This window comes from Apodemus sylvaticus, chromosome 5, assembly GCF_947179515.1.
Source record: "Apodemus sylvaticus chromosome 5, mApoSyl1.1, whole genome shotgun sequence".
Taxonomy (NCBI): domain Eukaryota; kingdom Metazoa; phylum Chordata; class Mammalia; order Rodentia; family Muridae; genus Apodemus; species Apodemus sylvaticus.
In genome coordinates this window covers 114,715,139-114,739,505 of record NC_067476.1, presented here as the reverse complement: position 1 = coordinate 114,739,505, position 24,367 = coordinate 114,715,139, and the positions used below count along the sequence as shown (strand labels likewise).

General features: G+C 46.0%; 1 protein-coding gene across 1 annotated transcript; it reads right to left on the bottom strand.

Moving 5' to 3' along the window:
• Positions 1–5,577: 5,577 nt before the first annotated feature.
• Positions 5,578–21,243, bottom strand: Prnp (prion protein). Its single transcript, XM_052183685.1, has 3 exons — positions 21,174–21,243; positions 18,978–19,075; positions 5,578–7,587 (listed from the first exon to the last, which is right to left on the bottom strand). The coding sequence occupies exon 3, from the start codon at positions 7,575–7,577 to the stop codon at positions 6,813–6,815; it is 765 nt and encodes a 254-aa protein (XP_052039645.1). The 5' UTR covers positions 7,578–7,587; positions 18,978–19,075; positions 21,174–21,243; the 3' UTR covers positions 5,578–6,812.
• Between the last annotated feature and the right edge of the window lie 3,124 nt (positions 21,244–24,367).

Genomic DNA, 24,367 nt, shown 5'->3' with positions numbered 1-24,367 from the left:
ATTATATTATGTATATTACGTACAGTTCCTTAAGTAATGTACATTTTTGGAGTACAATTTTAGTTGCTGTGTAATAGCAACTAAATAGTTGACCAAGAATACTGCATATGTATTTTAAAATTGCTTTAGTGCAATGTTAAAATCGAATCGGCTCTGAGGGTCAGAGTTCAGAATCGAGTGTTAGCAAGTTCCCTTTGGGAGTGCGTCTGCTCTGGCTATGTGGTCAGTGGGATCCTCGCAGTCTTTGACAGGTTGTCAGGGTTTAGATGAGCAGCAGTATTCTGCCAAAGGCTCATGTGTTGAAGGGGAGGTTCCTATCTTGTGGATACAATCACTGAGAGAAGATTGAATCATGCCAACACCAACTTCATCAATGGGTTAATCCATTAATAAGCTCACACTGTCAGGAGGAGAAGGTAGGTTCCTAGGGGTGTGTTTGGGGGCAGTTATTTCAAGACTGTTCCTGTCTGCCTCTCTTCTGACCACGAGGTAAGCATCCTTCCCCCTGATCTTTGCCATAGTGCACCCACAGCAATGGGGCCAAGTGACCCTGAACTGAAACTTCAGAAACCGGGTCAAAGCTAACGCTTCCTCCTTTAAACTGTCTTTTCAAGTGCTGATGACAGCGACAGAAAGTATAACTAACACGTGTGCTATAAGACATTTCTGGAGCACTGGCCAACATCCAGAGGGTCACCAAGAAGGTCCCTGGGAAGGTGAGGAGTGACTGTCTAGGGTGGTTGAGTTGGGTGGAAGGGACCAGTGTGAAAATCTACTTATGTCTGGGTTTGGGAGGTACCTTGGGCTCATAACACAATCAGTTCATTCTGAATGACAACTTAAAATTATTTTCATGATTTGTGGCCTTTGTAAGAAGTAATGACTTTATTGTAAAAGTCTGTGCTATTTGCAGGGCTGAAAGAAAGAATTTAAAGGGGAGGCCCCTAGCCTGTGTCCACCCCTTCTCGCCCTACCTTACCGCATCCTGCAGAAGGGCCTTGAGCTCTCAGATGTGAACACTTTAAGTTCACACACCTAAGCTTTCTCTGAGTCCCTTTGTCTTTCATAGCCAAACTTTGGCTATCTGTAGGACACAGAGTCAAATCTTCACGAAGTGAAGTCCATCCAGGAAAGAACAGATAGATAGGAGGCATAAGAGGCCTGGTCTTTGGGCAGAGATTTCCAGCATCCTTGGTACCTGATATGGTTTTGGAAAGATAGCAATGAGATCAGAGGGGAGGCCAGCAGGGGGCTCTTCAAGCACTCGGTGTATGCCAAGGCTCAAACTTGGATCCTCGGATGTTGAGAAGTCAGCCTCTCAGAACAAGTGTGACCTGGGGCCCCGTGGGACAGCAATGGACCTAGGAGGCCCAATTCCAAAGTATCATATAATGTTGGACTCAGAAGCAGCGGCCGGAAGAATCGGTCCTGGGATCATGGGAGGAGAGGCAGGGAGGGGTCTCTTTCCCCTGGACGTTGACCTTGAGGCAGCTACCCCCGGAAGTCCCTAGACACTATCATTCTGAAAAGAAACTTACTATCTATCTCATTTATACCTGCTGAATCCATGAGGCCCAGATCCATCTTAGAGAAACCGCATGGTCCCAAATGCCACCTTCCATGTCCCTTGCAGGACCTGTGGGCAGCTTGTAAGGAGAATGTGAGTCTGCTGAAGGTCCGAGAGACTGGACGGTCTTAGGGTGAAGATAATGAACGTCCAAGGGAGTCCGGATCTGCCTTAGAGAGCTCACCAGTGAACTTAGTTGATGATTCCAGTTCTGAAATAAGCTATGAGCTCAGTCCCAGTAGGACACTAGTTCTGCTAACTGTGAGAAACTCCTTAGAAGCAATAGAGGGTAGCTGGGCCGGAGGGGTAGGAAGAATTCCGTGAGTCAGTCAGGGCTACATGAGATCCGATCATAAACTACCTCACAAACAAAGCAAAAGAAACAAGAGAGTCTAGGATTCATTTGCCAGGTTCCTTGCCCTTCCCGGATGACTCCACCACGCTCCAAGGCCGGAGCAGTATAGGTGACCCAGACTTTGGCATCCTTGGTTTTCAGCTTCTGGCCTTCAGATTAGCAGTCATTTATCACCTGGGAGCTTGCAGGCCTCACAGCCTCTGGGAACTGCAGAGCCCACCCCAGGCCTGCAGTCTCAGGGCCTGAGGCTAACTAGCCTAAGTGACTTAGGCACCCGTAGTTGCAGAAGCCTGTGTTGGTGGGATGGCTCACACCCTGACTAATTAACTCTCTCACTTACAGCGGACCTTGGACCTCAGGACTAGGGTTGGGCTGCACACCTTTCACACAGCAGGGCTTATCCACCCCCTCCACATGCCTTTTGCCGGTTGCCCAATTCTCTCCTCCTAAGAGAATATCCCCAGACAGATATATGGTCTCTGGCTTTGTGGGTATGTCAGAGCTGGGCAGCCTTCGGTTTCTTGATCTTCCAGAAGGGCAGGAGATTTCTCCGCATAATGTCTGCATCAGCAACATGTTACTACCTGGGAATTGGTTAGACATTTCCGGGCCCCACTCCAGGTCTCAGGAACCAGAAACTTTAGGAGTGGGACTCATCTTTCTGTATAACGGGTTCTCCAGGGGTTTCAGATGTGGTTTCCAGTGTGAGGACATACATGGTCTTGTGCTAGGGCCCAAGGGTTCAGCGTAGCATCATCTAGGAACTTGTAAGGCCCAGGAGTTAGGAGCAGCAGCTTCATATGTTCATTCAAGATCAAGGAGCCCAGCTCCATTCAAGAGGCATCCTACAAAAACCAGAGAGCCAGCCAGATGGTGGTTTCCCTGCATAATGTGGTAGAACTCATAGGAAAACAAAGGATGGAGATAGGGGGGAACAGCCAGATCCCAGTGTGAGGTAGAGTTCTGGGCAGCCAGAGAGGTCACCTGGTGTACATTAATGATCACAAATTGTTTGGGCCAGCTGGTCAGGTCAGGCTGTAGGTCCGGAAAAGCTGGGGTCCTGGATTAAGGCTCCTTGTGGAGTAGGTAGCAGTACAGAGCTATTTCCCTCCAAAGGCAGAGGACATTTTTAAGTCCTTGAAGGAGAAGGAAGATAAAGGCAGTACCTGGCTGTTTTCTAGAAAGCTCTGTTGGGGACAGACAGGGACAGTCATATTTACTTAAGTTCTTAAAAAAACAAACCTCTTTGTGGGTGTCTTCATGTTTGGGTGCATGCAGAGGCTAGGTCTCAGGTGTCATTCTTCAGGAGTCACCTACTTTATTTTTGTGACAGGTTCTCTCACTGGCCCAGAGCCCCTTGAGCAGGCGAGGTTGGCTAGTCAGCAAGCCATCTCCCCAGTGCTTGCTGCACTACAAGTGAACACCATTGTACCTGGCTTTTAAACATGGCTTCTGGGGACTGCGTGGTCCTCTGTGTTTGCCCAGAAAGCACAGACAGAGCTGTCTCCACAGCATTAGTCACTCTATAAGTAAAGATTCTTTTTGTAGACCCTGCAGTTCTTGAAAGGCAGGCCAGCTTGGTGGTGACCGCAGTCCCTCACTCTGGCATGGTCTTCTCGTTTAGTGGAGCAGCTGAGAAAATTATGGCTGCCAGACCATGAAGAGTTTACTTCTAAATAAGCATGAAAATGGTTGTGAGAACTTTCATTAAGGACTGGGTCTGAGGGGCATTTTCAGTTAAGTCAAGCTTTTGAATTTGTGTTCTTTTTAGTTTTGTGACTGATGCTGTCTCAAGGTGTTAGCCTTTCACGTCTGGTACTAAATGACTGACTCTGAGTACTGTAGGAGGTGGGCATCTATGTCTCAACATCCTCTACAAACAGGTGTGTGCCCTGTCCAACAGAGCAGGTGACCAGTGTGATAAGACCTGTTCTGGTCAAAGCTGCTACTTTATACTGCTGACTGTTTTAGTAGCATCAAAACACACCCCAAGTCCCCCCACCCCCGCTTTCTGTGTACTCCTCCCTGACATTAAGAAAAAGCACTTGTCCAGGTCTTTGTCTATAGGCTTCTCTTCTGCTTGGTAGAGTCACTCTCCCTATAAGGCCTGTGACTATCAGGACTGCCTTAATTCGCTGAGTGGGATTTTCCAGGCTTGGCTGATCCTCACAGGCCTGCAGGTGGTGCTATCACAGGAGGCGCATCTGTGGGATGGATCATAGTGGTTTCCCCATCACTTCTTCTTAAGGTTTCATGCCTTTGTACATGAGGGCTGCTCAGGAAAATTCCTACCAGGTCAGCGATCACATGGTTGCATTGGTGCCTTCCTACAGTGGACACCCATACAGTGAGCCTGTGCTTTCCCACAATGTACACCTGTACAGTGAGCCTGTGCCTTCCCACAATGCACACCTGTACAGTGAGCCCGAGTCTTCCCTTGCAATAGACACAGGTATTCAGAGTGAATTGATAGTGTGGCCTTTTGGGCCAGAAGGTTGAACCTGAAATTGCAAAGCCTGCATTATGGAGGCTTAAAATGGGCACTTAGGAGCTTAAGTTTCATTTTAATCAAGAAAACCCATTTCTAAGATGTGAACATCTGTAATCCCAGCACTCAGGAGGCAGGGACAGATCTCTGTAAGCTCAAGGCCAACCTGTTGGACATAGTGAGTTCTAGAACAACCAGGGCTATGTAGAGATATCCTGTCTTAAAAGAAAAAACATTTATGTCTAAGCCAGGAATGGGAGTTTGCCTTTATAATCCCATTGGTGGCACACGCCTTTAATTCCAGCACTTGGGAGGCAGAGGCAGGTAGATTTCTGAGTTCGAGGCCAGCCTGGTCTACAAAGTGAGTTCTAGGACAGCCAGGGCTACACAGAGAAACCCTGTCTTGAAAAAAAACAAAAATTAATTAATTAAGTAAGTAAAAAGTAATCCCAACACAGGGGAGACTGGGGCATGAGAACCAGTCTGGATTACCTGATGAGTTCCAGACTAGCCTTTGATGTTCAGTGAGAAAAATTAACATGATCTCAAAATAGTTATGGATTAAAGTATAGATCAGTGTGTCTGAGGCCCTAGGCTCAATCACCACCAAACAAATGGGGAAGGAAGGGAGGGAGGGAGGGATAGAGGAGAGAAAAACCGAATCTGAGTTCAGGACAAAAACCACTCCCCATGGAGCTGAAGCAGTGGCTCAGTGGTTAAGACCAGTGGCTGTTCTTTCCAAGTACCTGGTTCGAGTCCAAAAGCCCACAGTGGCTCACAACCATTTGTAACTTCAGGTCCAGGGATCTGATACTCTCTTTTGACCTCTGAGGGCAATGTATGTGGTCAACAGTCATATATGTAGGCAAAAACACTGATACACATTGAAACAAAAAAAGAAAAAAAACTTCTTCCAGAGCAGGAGAGCCCTACTCCCCACCCCCCCTCCCCAGGAGTACCAGCAGGGCTAAGTACAACTTGAGGGGAAATGCAGTCAGTGGAGATGAGATGGACCGGACCGGACTGGACCGGACCGGACCGGAGGTAAGACCTGAGGCCCCAGGGACAGGGATGTGAAAGAGCCACTCCCTGGCTCGGATAAGCCCAAGCCCCCTTGGTGACAAACAGAGGACCTGGAGCATTGAAGAGAGAACAAACCACGCGGGGTGCTCATCGCAGCTTCTATTTAATGTCAGTCAGATAGCAAACATTTATAAACTTTTTATATGACAAAACGAATACATGCAAAGTTACAAATATAGAAAACGTGAAGTACATGCAGATTCAGAGACCAGCTAGGGTCTGCTTTGGAATCATACAGAACCGAGTGCACACTGAAAGCCCAAGGGTGGCACGGCAAGCATTCAGTACTGGATGGAACGGCCAGTGCGCTCCACACTTCAGATGCTTTAAAGCAGAAGGCCCAAGCCTGAAGCTAGAGTTTATATATTCTACACAGAAAGCCCGCAGTGCAGGCTGAAGCTATCGCAGGGGGTGTGTGTGTCTGCTGGGGGAAATGCAAAGCAAGTTAAGGAACGAACATCTTACTTAAACAGTGCTAGCAGAATTTCTTTTCCACTTTGGAATGGAGCCTGTTTCTCTCATCCTCAGCCTAAGAGAATGTTTAGATTGTCTCTTTGTTGTCCAGTTCAAACACAAGTACAGAAACGTAGGGCACACGCTAATTCTAGCTTCTGATAAGAGACAGAAATGAAGAAACTCAAGTGTCTTGTCTTTGTACTTTAACTGTCCCTCCCGTCACAGGAGGACCACACTTTTTACAGTGGTGGCTCTCCTCAGAGTCAAAATCTCCTGGTTCAATCCAAGCAAGGCTAAAAATCATTCTAGTGCCTAAGGAATGAATAAAGGTCTGATTTCAATGTCAGTAGGATAATTTGATTTTTTTTCCTGTTGCCTTCAATCAGCTATTGTTTGTTAGTAAAGAAAGAATTCCACATGTGGATGCTCTAGAGAGGCCAGGTGGGAGGCTGTTTTCCAAGGCGCCATCCCCAAACAGTGGCTTCTTTGGTTGTAGAACCCTTCACCTATGCTAAGTTATATGTGCCACGGTCACCATGTACTCTGGGTACAAGTCAGGGAATACAGCAGTATTTACTCACTAGACCAAACAAAGCCCCAACTAGCCAGCGGTTATTTGGTGTTATATTCTTATTGGCCTGGTGTTAGCACTGGCCGATGATGGACCCAATCAAAGGAGCCTGAAGCAAACAGCGTCTGGTCTACTGTACATTTCCCCGGCCTGTCGGTGCCAAGGGTATTAGCCTATGGGGGACACAGAGAAGCAAGAATGAGAACCACCTCAAGTGAAAGAACTACAGGTGGATAACCCCTCCCCCAGCCTAGACCACGAGAACGAGAAGGAACAAGCAGGAAGGCCTCCCTCATCCCACAATCAGGAAGATGAGGAAGGAGATGAGGAGGATCACGGGAGGGGAGGAGAAAAGCACGGCGCTGGATCGCCTCCCGTCGTAATAGGCCTGGGACTCCTTCTGGTACTGGGTGACACACATCTGCTCCACCACGCGCTCCATCATCTTCACGTCGGTCTCCGTGAAGTTCTCCCCCTTGGTGGTGGTGGTGACCGTGTGCTGCTTAATGGTGATGTTGACGCAGTCGTGCACGAAGTTGTTCTGGTTGCTGTACTGATCCACCGGCCTGTAGTACACTTGGTTAGGGTAACGGTACATGTTTTCACGGTAGTAGCGGTCCTCCCAGTCATTGCCAAAATGGATCATGGGCCTGCTCATGGCGCTCCCCAACATGTAGCCACCAAGGCCCCCCACTACTGCCCCGGCTGCAGCAGCACCTGCCACATGCTTGAGGTTGGTTTTTGGCTTGCTGGGCTTGTTCCACTGATTATGGGTACCCCCTCCTTGACCCCAGCCACCGCCATGGGGCTGACCCCAGCCACCACCATGAGGCTGTCCCCAGCCACCGCCATGGGGTTGTCCCCAGCCACCACCATGGGGCTGCCCCCAGGTGCCACCACTCTGAGGTGGGTAACGGTTGCCTCCAGGGCTTCCCTGCCCGGGGTACCGGCTCCCACCAGTGTTCCACCCGCCAGGCTTTGGCCGCTTTTTGCAGAGGCCGACATCAGTCCATGTAGTCACAAAGAGGGCCAGCAGCCAGTAGCCAAGGTTCGCCATGATGGCCGATCTGCAAAACGAAGAACAAGGCATCAGTGTCCAGCACTTAGGCTGAAGCTCCTTGACATCTGTAGAACTAATGTGTGGAAGTCATGGCGCCAGCTTTTCCTTTAAGAGAAAAGTAAGTCAAAAATACACACCTCATTCCCATCCTCTGAGGACAGATTTGACAAATGTTTCACTCCGTTCCCTGAAAACAACAATTACCCCAACTGGTAGACTGCATCTGGTCTGAGAGGTATCACTGCATGGTGGTTATGCCATGGCTTTGAGCTTCGACAATGTAGTGGAATTTGGAACTGGCATGATCTTGTGGGAAGCCTGGCAGTTGTACTCAGAAGGCTGCTATAATGGACCCAGGGTCCTGTGGGGTGTGAGCCTCTACACAGAGGAGAACCTTTATCCACGGATGTAGACCTCATTCCCCAGAAGTCAGAAAGCCACCTACAGGGACAGCTGTGTGGATCTGTGAGAACACCGGGCCTGAGTAACGGTAACACCACAAGGTCCTGAGCCAGGGTCTAGTCAGGAGGACTCCTGGGTGGCTGCAGCAGAAAAAAAGACTTGAAGATTGCTGACCCAGTGTTTGTGCCCTGGAGACAAGGAATAACTCTCGAAAGCCAGGCATGAGGAGGTGCAGGCTGGCGCCCCAGCACTTTGGAGGGAGAGGCTGACACAGGACACCTGGAGTTCTAATAAGTCTGGGCTTTAGAGCTCATGCCTCAGAATCCAAACCAAACCAAGAGCCTCTGTTTCGCTGCCCTTTTCTATGGGCGATGTTAGCGCCTGGCACAGAGGAGGACACAATAGACAGCTGTCAAGTGAAGGAATTAACGGTCCCTGAGCATGTTAAAGCCAAGAATCTCCTTGAAGGAATTTCCAAGTTTATCAGAGACAGGAAACATCTAGGGGTTGGCAAGGCTCACTTGAGAATTCCTCACTCTCTCCACAGACAAGAGAGACGGGCGTCTGGCCTGCTACATCTAGCTGCATTCTCAAGAAGTGTGTGGTGAAGACTGGCAGTGGTGGCGCACGCCTTTAATCCCAGCACTTGGGAAGGAGAGGCAGGCAGATTTCTGAGTTCGAGGCCAGCCTGGTCTACAGAGTGAATTCCAGAACAGCCAGGGCTACACAGAGAAGCCCTGTCTCAAAAAAACAAAAGAAAAAAAAAAGTGAGTGGTGTTCTCACTCGTGATGAATAGCTTTGAGTTCTGCATGAATGCCCCTTTCTTTTTGAGATAGGGTTTTACTCTGAAGCTTGGGTTTGCTTTGAACTCATGGCAATTCTCCTGCCTCAGCCTCTTCAGCACTCAGATCACAGACATGCGCCATTACAACCAGCTTAGTATCAATATTTGAGTGGTTTGTTTTCTTTTGATTTTCAGTACAGAAGGGGTAAAACAGCAAATACCACCGAACAGCCTCGCCCACAGGTTACGACCCTTGGCTGAGTATGCCTTCATCAAATATAACCTTTCAGATTAGTGATCTCATTCGTTCTGGGCACTGCGACGAGATCCAGGGGCAGAGGCTGAAGACAACGGTGACTACTGAACAGTATTACCACGCCCTAGGTCAGAGCATACACCCCAAATGCCAGTGAGCCATGAAACCTAAAAGGGGGCACACAGCCTCACTCTGGTGAGTCCTGCTTCCGGCACCCACAATGCTTCACACTGAAAAAATTAGAAAATTACTTTTCAATTAAATTGTATGACGTGTATAAGAAATACTAGTAAGGACATCGCTAACGGTCTGTTCCTATTTCTACTTAAGTCACTGAAATGGCAAGTCTTCTCAGAAGCAAATCAAAATTTATTTAGAAAACACAAGCCAGATTGAAGGACTGAGACCTGACCAGCTGGGGTTTCCGGAAGTTTCTTCTAGCGAGGGTCAGAGGGCCAGGCCCGCTGCCACAGCTCCATCCGGAGCCTGGCTGTTCTGCTCCCTGGTCCTGTTTTCTTGTGGCCCAGCTCTCGGCCTCCATGTGACTGTCCCCTCATTTTCAGTCTCAGTCTATCCTGAACTTTGTGGTAAACCTATATAATCCCAGCACAAGGTAGGCTGAGATAGGAGGATTGTAAATTCAATGTAAGTGCTAGGGAAGAACTCAGTGATAGAGAGCGTGTGTGAGGCCCTGGGTTCAATCCCCAGAGCCCCAAATCAATCACCACTCACTCACTCACTCAATCAGTCTCTCAAGTCTAAAGGATGTTTATGCAAACCACTTTTCCATTCATGCTCCTGAGCCAAACCTAGCTGCAAGTTCTTGAGTTTTTCTTTGTCTCAGCACACATGAAACTATCAGCAAATCTTTTCAGTTCTATCTTCACAGTGAATCTTAAACCCTGTTGGTTTTTCAGGGTCTCAACACTGCTATCTTGGTTGGTGCCTCCATTACTGCTCATGTGAATTCTCCCACGACTGTCCATCTGTCCTCCCTGTCTGTCCTGAGTCTGTCCAGCTCCTCCTATCTTGTGGTTTCCTTTTTTAACAGGCAGCCACACTGTACTGTTTCCCCAAGAGGTGTTCTTCTCTATTCAGGTTAAAATACAGAGTTCTGGCCACACTGCCTGGATGTCACAGGATTTGGCCTCCCTCTCTCCTCCCTCTAGCCAGCTTAAACTGACTGGAAACAAAGAAACAAATATCCTCAGTCTACACAAAGAAACAGAGGAACCCGGGTGAGAGGCGCTTGTCATGGTGATTTCTTTTTGAAAAATGGGCGCCAGAACTGAAGCAGAGCCCCGCAAGGCCCGGCAGCCAGGCAGCGGAGAGTTCCCTTCTGTCTCATAACGCAGGTGGTGATGGCGTCTCTGCCTAACTGGCTGGGATCCTACCTCACCATCTTTTCAGATGGGCTAGTTTCAGCACAAAGGAAAGGAAGGGAAGGGAGACAGGGTTGGCTGCCTTAGGTCACTAGGTTCTAGGAAGGAAGGCCTGGTCTGTAGGGAGCTGGGGCTTTGTGTAAACAAAGGTTTTACCAGGTAGGGGAGATTAAAAGATCAGGATAAAAGTGTTACAAGGTGGGGGTTTCTGGAATCCAGGCTTGCTACCTTCGATAGGAAACAAGCATTCCTCACAAACTCCACGAGTGGGTCCTCTCTCTGGGCCTTTGCTGCTTCCTTGGCCTGAGTAGCTCCTCCCGCAGCTGCAGCGGCTCCATGGCTCTCAGATGCTGGGGGAGGGGCTTTGCCCCTGGTGCAGCAGCCTCTCCTGTCTTCGTTCCCTGCTTCATTTCTTTCCAGAGCAAGACATTTGACGTAGGTGTTACTGCAGACTTACTGATTCTCTCTCCACGGGCAGGCTCCTCGAGGGCAGAGTCTCGGGTCTGCCCCCACAGGGCCTGACCAACAAACACTCACAGTAGGTGCTGAAGGGATGACAAGGGAAGCCATCTTCACTGAGGCATAGCTAACTAGCAACTAGGAATCAGTATTTGCAATGGACGGTGAAGGAGAATGTGTTGAAAATTTTACAAAGCACTCTTTCCTGCAACCACCAGCTAATTTTACTGAATTAAGCAAACACTGATTTCACATGCCAGCCACTGTGGCAGGCTTAGGCTGGCTCAAGATGAAAAAAGACAGGGTAGGAGGCAGAGAAGGCAGCTGGGAAGCACACTGAATTGGGCTTGGCATACGCTTCTTTAAGGCTGTAGGATCCCAGCTAGGTGGGTGGCTCAGGGGAAGGGCATTTGCCTGGACATGTCTTCGTAGCCGTCTATTGCAGTCAAAGTTAACAGTTGTGTGATCTGGAGAGAATCAGGAGTGGGAAATGACGCCACATAGGAATAAGGACACAGGAGAGGAAGTGACACAGAAGAGGAGGACAGACAGCAGCTACAGTGGGGTGGGCGGAGTTAAAGGGACACTGGCAGATCTCAGGACACCTGAACCTGCAGCTGTTAGGTGTACAGTGGAAAGGCAGGGAGGGGTCAGGTAACAGGGCCATCCGTGCAGGGCGAGTGGACCTCCAGGACAGATTTCACCTGCCATTCTTGGTCTAACGTTACAACACCCCTGTTAGTCTGAAGACTACCTGTTTTAAAAAGAAAACAAGAAGCCGTGCCATTGCTACCCACCCCTCCCATCTGGATGCTGGTTCCAGGGCTGGCCTTATGAGAGACTGTGAAGGGTCTGACCCTGGTTTGTTTTTCAGAAGGAACATTCCTGAAGCAGGGACTTTGTGTACATGTGTTCAAGTCTGGGCTTGTATGTGTACGCAGAAAAGGGCCTAGGTCTTAGGCTGGGCAGTGAGGGAACTAACGTGGAAGCGGAGCCATGAGATTCAGTGGACAGCCTCTGGGGAAACACAGTGTCTGACAGAAATGGCGAGAGACTGAAAGAATCCATCTGGGACCCAAGCTTCTGGGCTAGGCAGTTACATGGACAGAACATGCAAAGTGCATCCAGTCTGGAGGGAGGTGGTGAAGGGATCTGGTTTTGGCTACACTGATATCAAGCCTCCAACATGTGGGCAGAGAGTTTCAAGCATATGGAATAGGAAAGAGGCACCAACTGGAGACATCAGCCCAGGAGCCGTCCCCATACACAAAACAGGACACCAGAGTCATGCTTGCCAGTACTGAAATGCATATTGGATAATGTTGGAGAATTATAAAATCTACCAAGACTAGATCATTTTAAAATCAGCTGAGAACAAAAAAATCATTTAATCATGAAATTCCTACACAAAATCATTTCTAAAGAGGGACTCAAACTTTACACAAGGCCTAAGGGGACTTAAATACAAAAGTCCTTGTTCTAAAAGTAGGGTCACCTAAGTGACTAGCTCTTGTGCAGATGTAGCAGTGTATCTGCCAGGATTCCAGCCCTAGCACTGTAAACAACTGTTGATTCATTGGGTTGCTGGGAATAAAGATTAGATTTCTGAGTTCACAGCTGTGTTGTGATGTCATCTAAGATATTTTAGTAAGTACTTAATAAAGGTCATTATCTATATTTTTCACTAAGAGAACTCTAAGAACAGTAGCAGTATGAATTTTCTTAGCTTGATAAATATTACAATAAAACCAGGAAACATAAAGAATGGTCTTTTAAGAGCATTCCTTTTAAGAGCAGAAGCAGATTAAAAACAAAAACTTGCACTGTTCACAGACTCAAGGTGCTGCCAGAGCCATGTTTAAAGATGAAGAAATTGCAGGTGGAGGAGCGCGGCCCCGCTGACGTCATTTTCAATTAACACGATCACAACAGAAGATAAAGGTGGCTGGTACACGCCTTTACCCCAGCACGTGGGAGGCAGAGGCAGTGGATCTCTAAGTTTAGGCCAGCCTGGTTTACAAATCGAATTCTAGGACAGTCAAGTCTATACAAAGAAACCCTGTCTCAAAAAACAAACAAACAAACACCAAGCAGACAAAATAAAACACACAAACAATAACAGAATTCAGCAAGGTTGCAGGCTATGGGATGAGTGTCTTATTTTTCTATTGCTGTGATTAAACACCATGGCCCAGGCATCTCAGAGAAAGAAGGAAGGGTTTATTCGGCTAACACTTCCAGAAGGCTAGGAGCCCATCACCACCGTGGGGGATGGGGGGCCTGGCAGCAGGCAGGCAGGCATGGCACTACTGCAGCAGCTAGAGTTCACGACTTGATCCCAAAGCAGAAGGCACAGAAAGCTAATTGAAAATGGCAAGTCTTTGGAAACCTCACAGCCCTCCCCCAGTGACACACTTCCTCCAGGAAGGCCACACCTCCTAATCCTTCCCAAGGCCACCAACTTGGGACCAAAATACTCAAATGCCTAAGACTTATGGGAACATCTCATTTAAACCACCACAATGAACATACAGAAACCAATATCATTTCTATACCAGCCACAATTAAGTGGAAAAAAATAGATATTCACATAGCAAGCAAACTGTAAAATATCTAGAAATGACAAAACTAAAGAAAAAGTAATTTTATATGGCAGAAATTCAAAACTTTAACTCTAGGTCGATTTTTCTGAATAACCTAAAACACACATGGTAGAAGACACATTTATTACATGGAAAAAGACATATGTATTAATCAGAAGTCAACCTTGAAGGAAAAAGAGAGGGGAGAATGTAGTACATCACATTTAAATCATACCATAAAGTCATTTAAAAAAAAAAAAGTACCAAAAAGCCACTAAAATTCAGAAACAGATCAACAGGATAAAGTTCAAATACAGAAGCATGTATACATTTTATAAAAAGTACTTGATATATCAGTGGGTACCACGAACCAGTAAGGAAGAAAGGTTTGACGGTTCTGGGAAACTGAACCCAAACGAATCCCTAGCCCCAAATGCAAAAGTAGACTCTAGATAGACCACAGACCTAACTGTAAGTTAGGGAGATTGTGAGTCACCTTAACCCAGCTTTTAGGATCGTAGACAAGATGGCCAAGTTTTAGGCCAGTCTGGATGACACAGTGAGACCCATCTTTAAACGTGTAATAAATAGGCCATTGAAAAGGATAGTTTTCCAAAGCACAAATGGTCAATAAACATATGAAAAAAATGGCTGTCAGAGAAGCACAAATTAAAATTACACAGCGAAGCCGTCTCCTCCAGGTTAGAATGTCTGCCCTTAAGACAAAGAAAAAACAACTGCCAGCAAGGATGCGGAGAGAGGGAATCCTTAAATTAGATCCACACGGAAATGCATATAGGTTCTGTAGAAAACAAAAACTAGACCTACCACGTGGCCTGGCTATACCACTGTTAGGTATTATCCAAAGGATTCCAAGTTAGCACGGCAGAGACAGCTGTGTGCTGCTGCTTATTCTAGCACTGTTTACCAAAGCTAAGTCATGGAACCAACCTAGGTGTCTATCAGCAGAGAGGGGGTACAGGCAATGAATGGGGCTTTATTCAGCCACAAAGAACAGCGAAATCATGCCATCTGGAGGGAAATGGATGAGACCAGAGATTATCATTTTAAATGAATGAAGTAGGGCAAATGTTGCATGTTTTCTCTCACATACGGTTCCTAGATTTTACATAGACACATAAAATAATGGCTGGCTGGCATGAAAGGACAGTGAACCCGTCTAGGGGAAGACTAGGAGGCAGAAGGAAGAAAGGGAAGGTAACGGGTATGCCCTTCCCCCAGCCTTGAGTACGCTAAACAACCACCCCCAGGCCCCCTTTCAGGTACCCAGTTCATCTATGGCTGCTGAACAGCTATAAGTGGTCATGGCTAACATACATTATTATATATCCTATCAAAATGTTCTTATTTAACTCAATACTATGTACATTATATCAGTTAAAGAAACCTGTATGTCCGACTACTGCCCCATATTGTGTATATCCATGGTATATGCATGGTATATACAAGTGAACATGCATGTTTGTGTGCATGTGAACATGCATGTTTGTGTGCATGTGTATGATATTAAAATACAGACGAGTGTCTTCGTAAGCCTGAAGGTGAAGAAGGGCTTTCTAGACACGGAGACATAAGGCACAGGCAAACCCAGAGGGGTGAATTTGATGAACAGTAACCAAGAACTTTTCTTGTTCAATGCTATGAGAAAACACCAGGAGCAAAGCCAGTAGAACTTGTACACATACATAATGCTAACAGTGTTTGCAGCATTAAAGCTGGACAGGGGGGTTCCTTCTAGAATCTACACATCAATTCTCTGAGAAAATGATTAACACATAAATCACTAATTTGCAGTGGGAGGGCCAATGGCGTGTAAGCATATTAAAAGTCCTTAGGAACCAGATAAAATGAGAACAAAACATAAAAGGGGAGTGGTCAGGATGGCGGACTCGTGGGGTCCACGGCCCACACGGCCAGCAGGCGAACACGAGTGGTAGAAACAGACAGTAAGGATGAAAGCATCAACGGCAATGCAACTGAAAAAGGGAGAATCTGAAGAGAACATGTCAACATGAATTAGTGTTTGTAAGAAATAATTTACTAGTTGCTGGGCAGTGGTGGCGCACGCCTTTAATCCCAGCACTTGGGAGGCAGAAGCAGGCGGATTTCTGAGTTCAAAGCCAGCCTGGTTTACAGAGTGAGTTCCAGGACAGCCAGGGCTACACAGAGAAACCCTGTCTTGAAAAACCAAAAAGAAAAAGAAAAGAAAGAAAAAAAGAAAGAATTTACTAAATAAATCTAGAACATATGGACTTTCTAAGTAAAACTAAGAGTTATTTGGTAATATAGACACACATGTGTCATTAGAAAACACAGCAACAAAATAGAGTTGTAGCTCAGTGGTAGGGCACTTGGCTAGGATGTGTGAGGCCCTGCATCAAAAAAATAAATAAATAAAACTGCCCCAACATGGCAGCTGTAGGCTGGACAGGAGAAAGGGAAAATGGCTCAGAATGAGAAAGCGTCAGAGGGATAGTAATTATACACTGTATTTGTTTTATAAACTGCCAGGCAGTGGTGGCACACGTACGCCTGCAATCCCAGCACTCTGGGAGGCAGAGGCAGGCAAATTTCTGAGTTCAAGGCCAGCCTGGTCTACAGAGCGAGTTCCAGGACAGCCAGGGATACACAGAGAAACCCTGTCTCGAAAAAACAAAATAAAAAAAAATAAAAAAAAAAACCAAAAAAAAAAAAACCAAACAAACAAAAAAACAAAAAACAAACTAAAAACCTTGTGAAACGGGCACCCTTCCCATTAACATATAAATTATAAAGGTGACTTTAGAATGAATCCATTCACTGTATCTTTATTGAATAACTAGTATGTGCATTTTAAAAAACAGAGCTGGGTAAGGAGGCATATGCCTATAACCCTAGAAAAAGAAAGTTTTCATGAATGTGATGAAAAGATCAAGCCTACTGCCATTTTTAGATCATTCTAGGAGCTTACAGAGCTGTGGTTCCTACGTGACAATGATGGAAAATAACCTAGAAAGGCCTTTGGGGGTAAAAAAAAAAAAAGAGTGAGCTCTCTAGAATGGCAGTCTTTGAATTCTGCTGCATCTAAAGACACGGGGCTGCAAACATTCCATTCACAATGATATTAAGATCTAGCAGTGGAGGGGATATCAGGACAGAGGAAAAGGAGGGAGGTGACTGGAGAATGGGTGGAGAGAAGAAGGTTTATGGGACATATAGGGAGGGGGAACTGGGAAAGGGGAAATCATTTGGAATGTAAGCAGAGAATATAGAAAAGAAAAATATATAATAAAAAAGAAATTATGGTAAAAAAAAAAAGAAACAAAATATCTAGGGTTTAGTCTCAATATAAACAGCAGGCTTACTGAGGAAAGCTATACAATTTTGCTGAGATATTAAAAATATACTAGAGGGCCAGAGAGATGGCTCAGTGGTTAAGAGTACTAACTGCTCTTCTAGAGGTGCTGAGTTCAAATCCCAGCAACCACATGTTGGCTTATAACCATATGTAATGGGATCTGATGCTTTCCTCTGCCGTGTCTGAAGGCAGCTACAGTGTATTCATACACATAAAGTAAATAAATACATATTTCTTAAAAATAGAAAAAAGCAAAAGACATGTACTAATGGATTTTAAAAACGATATAAGAAAAGACTGCAATTCTGTCCAAATAATCCAGGGTCAGCACTATTTTTACCCAAATTCAGAGGACTTTAAGAAACATGGCGCAGAGACACTTGAAAGGATGTAGGGCATAGTGTCCATGGATGCAGTCCCAGCTCCTGAAAGGTGGAGGCAGGAGGGTCAGGAGCTCAGGACCAGCCTTGGTTATGAAATGAGTTGGAAGCCAGATTGGACAGCCTTCCCTGCTTGTCTGCCTAACCAGGACTGGATGGGGGATTTAGCTGAGCACTAGAGCATCTGTCTGCTGCATGTGAGACTCTGAATCTGCTTCCCAGCACCAAACCAAAAAAACCAACAAACAACCCCAACCAGCCAACCAAAGAAACAATAAAGCAAAACAAAATCTCTAAAAACTGAAGAAATTCTGTGTGAGAACAGAATCCAGAAGAGAGCTGGTCCAATGCCATGTAAAACCCGCACAGACGTCACAAGGTTTTTCTCACAGGAACAACATGTGCAGCTATGGAACCAGAGAGAGGGCACAAAAGGTCTGCGAGTCACTCAGTTATTCTATTCCTGCTATGCACAGGCATGAAGGAGCAGAACTGCTAAGGACTTGTCCCGAAGTTGTAGCAGCCTAAGACGCTGCTGCTAAGATCCATGTATATTGGACAGTCTCTGCAGTTCACTAGGCAGTTCAGATTTTCAGAATACATACAACTTGAAGTTTAATATGGTAAATTAACACACACACACACACAAATATACACACACACACAAAAACCAGGCACACAGACATATACATATATATAGATAGACAGACACAATATGTGCTAAGTATAATTAATTAATTTCTCATCATTTGATGTCACTGGTCCTTAAGGACTTGGATCAAACTATGAAAGATAATGGAAAACATTTAAGGGCTTTAAATGGTATTTTCAGTCCCATCTCCAGACTAAAAAGAGTAAAGGGCCCCTAAGCTGGCTCATTATCAGAGCTACTTTCAGAACTTTTGGCAAAACATCAGCTACCCTCCTGGGACAGCCTGGAAGTATTTAAAGATGGAATGGGAGAGGCTGGAAAAGCCTCCCACAGAGCCTCCTGCCCTCTTTCCCTCCCTAGGGAAGCTAGGTTATTCGGAACCCAACATCCTACACTTTCTGTTAGGAGGATGCAGCTCCTTTGGAGTAGCCACATAATACTGCAGTAGCGATGAGGAACAGAAGTTCCCCCAGGTTTAAGAGCTAATGCACACACCATCCATTTATGCATTACTTTATAATGCTGTAGCCATCCCTGCTTTGGATATGGATATATTCTTCAGTATTTATTATGCAGGACCTCACAGATGACTTTCAAGAATGGAATAGGAAAGTTAAAACCAACATTCAGAAAAACTAGCTGGGTGAGGAGACTTGGCTCAGAGCTTGGAACAGGACTAGAAGATTGCATACAGGGAGTCCCAGGTGAGCCTGGGATATGAAACCCTGCCTCAAAACCAACACTGAAGCAAAACCAACAAACTCAACCCTCTAACCAAGAACAAACAAAAGAAAAATCCCAAGTTAAAACAAAACAAAACAAACAAACAAAATCCTTCACTCTATCATTCTTACTTGGTTGATATTTGGCATAAAAATGATTATCTTTTATTATTATTATTATTATTATTATTATTATCATAAAATGCTTCATTTCCTTGGCCCAGCACAGTCCTTGAGTGTGACCCTTGTCCCAAAAAAATCAAGCTGACTTTACAAGACAGCAGGGAACAGTGAGGTGTGAGTTCCACATTACTAGGTGGCCTCTGGAACCAGCAAGTGCTGGCCCCTATTTCCCCAGACAGTTGGTGATTTTCAGTCCCCCCCCCCCCGCCCCCTGCAGACCATCATGGGACACTTACCTTCTGCCTGGCTATCCTAGATTGGACTGGTACCACTAGGAAGGCAGAATGCTGCAGCTCGGTTGAAATGGTTCAGTTTTGAAATATACTCAGGAGTCCTTTAAAACAACAAAAAGAAAATACTAGAATTGGTAAGTCTGAGACTCTAATATGCAAATTATCAAACTAATACTAAAAAGTCACAGAAAATGAAGCAGTATTTGAAAATGGAAATAAAGGCAGATCAAAAATATTCCAAAAAGCAAACAGAGCATGATCTATGTTATTTTAGAAACTAAAAACCTATCCCTGGGTTCAATCCTCAGTAATCTCCAGTATTTCAAGAAAAGAAGCCTATGAACTGTTTTTCCCCCCAAATAAGTTAGTGGAAACAATATAGCAACAAACATAAAAGCAAGATCAAACATATCCTCTGAGTTCTTTCATTACTGCTCTTCTGGGCTTTTTTCTGACTCCTTACCAGTTTTCCCCAGTGATACACGCAGCCTAAAGTGAGGAGTATTTGGACTGCCAGGTCCCCATGATGAGCCTGTCAGTTTCTTAGCTGCTTGGCTGTTAACCATTTAGGTTGATTTTCAGTTGGATCTAATTTTCTCTAACTGCTGGCCATATGGCTCCCCTAACCTTTTGTTTGTTCCTTCGAAGGTAAATTGCCAGAAGTGGAGTTTCTGGGTCACAGCACGCAACTAATAATACCTCACCAGATTGTTTTACTGCTGGGCACAGTGGCTTATGCCTGTACCAGGGCATTCTGGGGAGTCGCAGGGAGGATTGCCACAGATTTGAGCACTGCCTGGTCTACACAGCAAATTCCAGCTTCACATCGAAAGCCTGTTAGGCGCTCACAGCAAGCACACTCCAAACTAACCAACCAACCAGACCAAGTAAAGCCCTTACTGACTTACAGTATCCTTAATTAAGTGCGAATGGGAAACAGAATAGTATACTTTCAATGTCAAGTTTTACACAGTTAATCTCTGAAATAAATGCCAGACATGGGTAGCAGTTTTTCTCCTTTCTAAATATGAATGAAAGGGGATGAGGGGTGCTCAGCGGTTAAGAACTCTGGTTGCTCTACCAGAGGACCTGGGTCTGGTTCTGAGCTCCCCTGTGGCAGAGGCTCACATAACCATCCACAGCTTCCAGGACACACAACACCCTCTTCTGAGCTCCATAGAACCAGGCATGGATACAGGCTTATGTAGATGCCAAACACTCAAGCACATAAAACAAATACTAGTCTTTTAAAGAAAGGAATAGATAAAGGAACTCCAGGCAATATCAAGTTATAATGTTGGTTGTAAAGCAATCTTTCTAGCCCTTAAGTAGGGCCACCTGCTCCCAAACCTGACATGGTGGTTTCAGGCAACCTCTAAGTTAGGGTTGCTGTGGCCATTGTCTCTGTCTATTTAATAGATGCAAAGACAACAAACAAACCTGCTTTAATTTGCATCTTATTCACAAAATGACTCATCGCTTAGTCCCTGCTATAAATAATATGGAAAGCTTGTGTCAGATTCAAATACAATACAAATCATCCCTTAGTTTTCTATTTCCCTAGACTCCTCGAAGCTCTCGGAAGTGAGTGTAGGTAAAGTAGTTCCTTTTCTTCATTGAATAGTTAATTTTTCAAGATGTCTGGCATTTTAATGCAAAATTTTGATTCTTGTTTATGGTACAATTAAATTTGCACGTCTTTAATCCTATTCTCCCAGGAGTTTCTCTAAAGGAAATGGGGAATTCGGCACACACCGGCAAAGCACGATATTCAAAGGACAAGAAAATAAGACAACCATGAAAACGCCCAGGCAGGGCAGCGAAGGCGCACGGCGGCGGTGATGAGTATGAAACCGAGCAAGAGAGCACTGACTGTGGTGCTGAGGACGGTGGAACCACGAGGTAAAATTATGTTCGCTGTAGCTACTACGAAGAGAGAAGAAAACAGCAAAGGACAGTCAAAAGATGCCACCCCCACCCCCAGCGATGCTGAGCTGTGAATAGGGCTCGGGAAGGAAAGGCTGGCTCCCGGCCTCGCTGCCCTGGGATTCGGTCCCTCCAGGAGTCGCGCAGCAGTGGGTGCACAGTCACCTCCCAGCCAGGCTCAGCCCCGGTCTCAGCCCCGTGACCTCAGGACCTCGAGAGGCGAGGTGAGCGGGGCTAGGCGACGGGAAGGCCTGGCTTCAGCGACCCGCTTACCTGCCACCGACGCGACGCGGCGTAGTGCCCAGAATCCGTCTGCTGCTCTGACTCCGCTGGGGAGAGGGGGGTGGGGTGGGTGGAAAGGGGTGTGGCCCGTGGGAGGGGACAAGGGGCGGGGCATGGTGCTCACCAATAGCCGCGCCGCGTCCTCTCGCCGGGGATGAGTCACCGCTCTGGACTGGCTTAAATGCTTGTATCTGTTTAAACCGCCCCTGAGTGTCAGCTCTCCCTGACGACGCTCAGCGACTATAAAAATCATCTTTAATGGAAGGCCGATCCAGAACCCAGTGCTCCCGTTACATAATGGTTAGTTGAGAAAATGAAAGGTTACCTAACGGAGCGAGAAAGCCGTCGTTGAACTTTGGTAACAAGAAATTGGTAAAAACGAAGATTTTCGACAATTCTTCATAAACTATAAAAGAATTGGAGGCCTAGAAAGTATATTGGCTATTACATGTTGGTTTATTTGTTCTCGGCTGATTTCTTCTTTTCCCCTTCTTTTTCTTTTCTCTCCCTCCCTGTTTTCGTTATCTTTGGAGACAGAGTCTCATAGCCCAAGTTGATCTGGTGTACCTACTAAGTAGTTGAAGCTGACCTCAAATTCAAAGCAATGCTTCTGCCTCAACCTCCTGAGTTCTAGGATTATAGACATGTCCCACAATGCCCAGTTCATTTAATCACTTTTTGCTTTTATTGTGTCCAAAGGAAACTGCACTGCCTTTAACAACTCCCACCGAACACAGCCTGAAGCAGTTGAAAGGAAATGATGTTCTTGTTCAATATGCCTGCTGACTTGGACAAGTGAAAGCCGGCAATCAGGAAGTTGAGGAGGAGACTCTCGAGTTCAAGGATGACCTGGGCAACATAATGAGACCTTGTTTAAAACAAGGGAGGGGTAGGAGCTGGGGGCTGGTTCAGTTCCTAAGCATGAGGCCCTGAGTTTGGAATCCAAGGACCTCTGGACAGTGATGAGGGAAGATGTGACATGGACCTCTGGCCCCCATACATAGGCTGACATGTACCCTCAGGTGCATGTGCACACAGCCCCATACACATGTAACATACTCCCATGCCATGTATATAAATTGCTGCCAATACTGAGACAGAAGAGGTCATAAACCACAGGGAAAATGTAATTTCCTGTCCTCTTAATGAGGCCAAGACACTGAAGATCACTGACAAACACAAAATTGGATTTGGATTAAATAATTGTGTCCAGTATTAGGATCCAGGAGGAGAGGGTGGTAAGGGACTATCAGAACCAGGAGAAATATAGTTATTATAAAGTAGTCATGTGTTATTATTGTGTCCCCCTGGCCCTGTAGTGCGTGTGTGTGTATGTGTGTGTGTACATACATGGGTAGGCTCTTGACAGTGGTTGAAGAAGAGGACATGAGAGGGCTGGAAAACACAGCCTTTGGCTGAGATGATTCAATTACAATGAAATGAGATTTTAGCCTGTTAGTGAGCGGTGCTGGTGGCCACTTGACATTTACTCTGCGTTCTTAGTGACTACATTCACCATCTTTCAGAGCCCTGCCTTCCTGCCGCAGAGGGTACTCACTGTGATCAGGGTGACCACATCTCTGCATCTCTCAGAGGTCCTCCACTTGCTGGCAAGAGGGAAGGGGAGGAGTGGAAGGGAGTGGCTAGATTAGCTTAGGTAAGGGACCAGCTCCCCACCCCTTCCACCTAGCCTTCCCCACAGACGACACTGAAAGGCTTGGTTAAAAGACATCAGAACTTAGCCTTTTCCTCAAATAATCAAATATCTACTGGCTGACTGTTCTCTACCCACCAGGAAGTGGCTTTAAAAGCTTTTTTTGGATGGGGTTGGGAGGTTTCTAGCAACCAAAGGGGACTGGCAGCTCCGCAGCTACCTGGTTATCATAATAACCTACCTGGTTATTTTTGCTACGCAAGGCTGGCACAGTGGTATAAGCCTGTCAACCTAGCACTTGGAAAGTCATTGTTGGGAGAAAGGACATAATTTAAAATAAGCATGTGGCTGGTGAGTTCATGGCTAGGCTGAGAGGAGTCAAACCTCTTTCTGCTGTTTGGTGGCTGTTCTGAGTTGCAGCCTTGTCCAGGGAGTGTGGCGGGTTTGTTTTGTGTGGAGGAGACTGTGACCATGACAATGGTTGGCGCTATCGCCAAAACTAATTTGCAACACTGCATTATTTTACTTTCATTAAATAAAGAAAATGAGGCAAACCAGGCTTGATAAGTAGGCTCTGAAGAGGCCATCACAAAACTCCCTCTGGAAACTCTGGCTTCCCCCTGATGCATGCTGTATGCTTCTGATTCTTTTTCTGCTAGGGAGAGGCACCTCGAGATGGAAAGTCAAAGAGTGAGTTCCTGGTGGAGGGACATGAGGACTCACGCTTGTACTCAAGCCTGCATCTGTGTTCAACACATTCCAGACCCCACGGCCACTGGGGGTAGAGTCTTGGGGAAGTTAGCAACTTGCCTGTGGCTCAAAGCACAGGCTCTGAAGACAGGTTTGAAAACTACTGTCTTCGTAGAAATGCCAAGATGTCACAGTTTGACCCTAATATGCAAGTGATATAAAATGGTGTTACAGTTTGAATGTGTCCCCTTCAAATGTCACCAGTGAGGTGTTAGTGTGAAGTGGGGCCTCCTTCCCCTTGTGAATGGTCTTCGGGGCCTTGTAAAGGAAGTTTCGAACACAGCTTTTTGGTTTGGATATAAAGTGTCGCATAGGCTTTTGTATGGATGCTTGTTTCCAGGGAGTGGTACTGTTCTGGGTTTATAGGACCTTTCATATGTGACCCCTATAAACAATTTGAAGATAGAATGTTATGTAATATTGTCAGCAAGTTTCAGAACCTCCTTCAGCCTGGTGCAAATAAAATGCAACTTACTTTGGTTGTGAGCCTAACCTTTAAAGGCTGAGCCATCCCTTCAGCCCTAAATGAAACTTATGACACAGTAGATGACAGCTGGCATGGGGAGAGCCAGGGGCAGCCGACCTTCCCAGGTAGCATTTGAACAGCTGCCCCTCTCACCTCATTGCTTCAGTCATTTGTTATGTGTGACAAAAATTGTATATTTCCAATAAATACATAGAAAATATAGGCAAGAATAAAGAAAAAGATTCATGGTGGGACCTGAGTGATGGCTCAGTAGTTAAGAGCACTGGCTGCTCTTCTAGATGTCCCGGGTTCTGT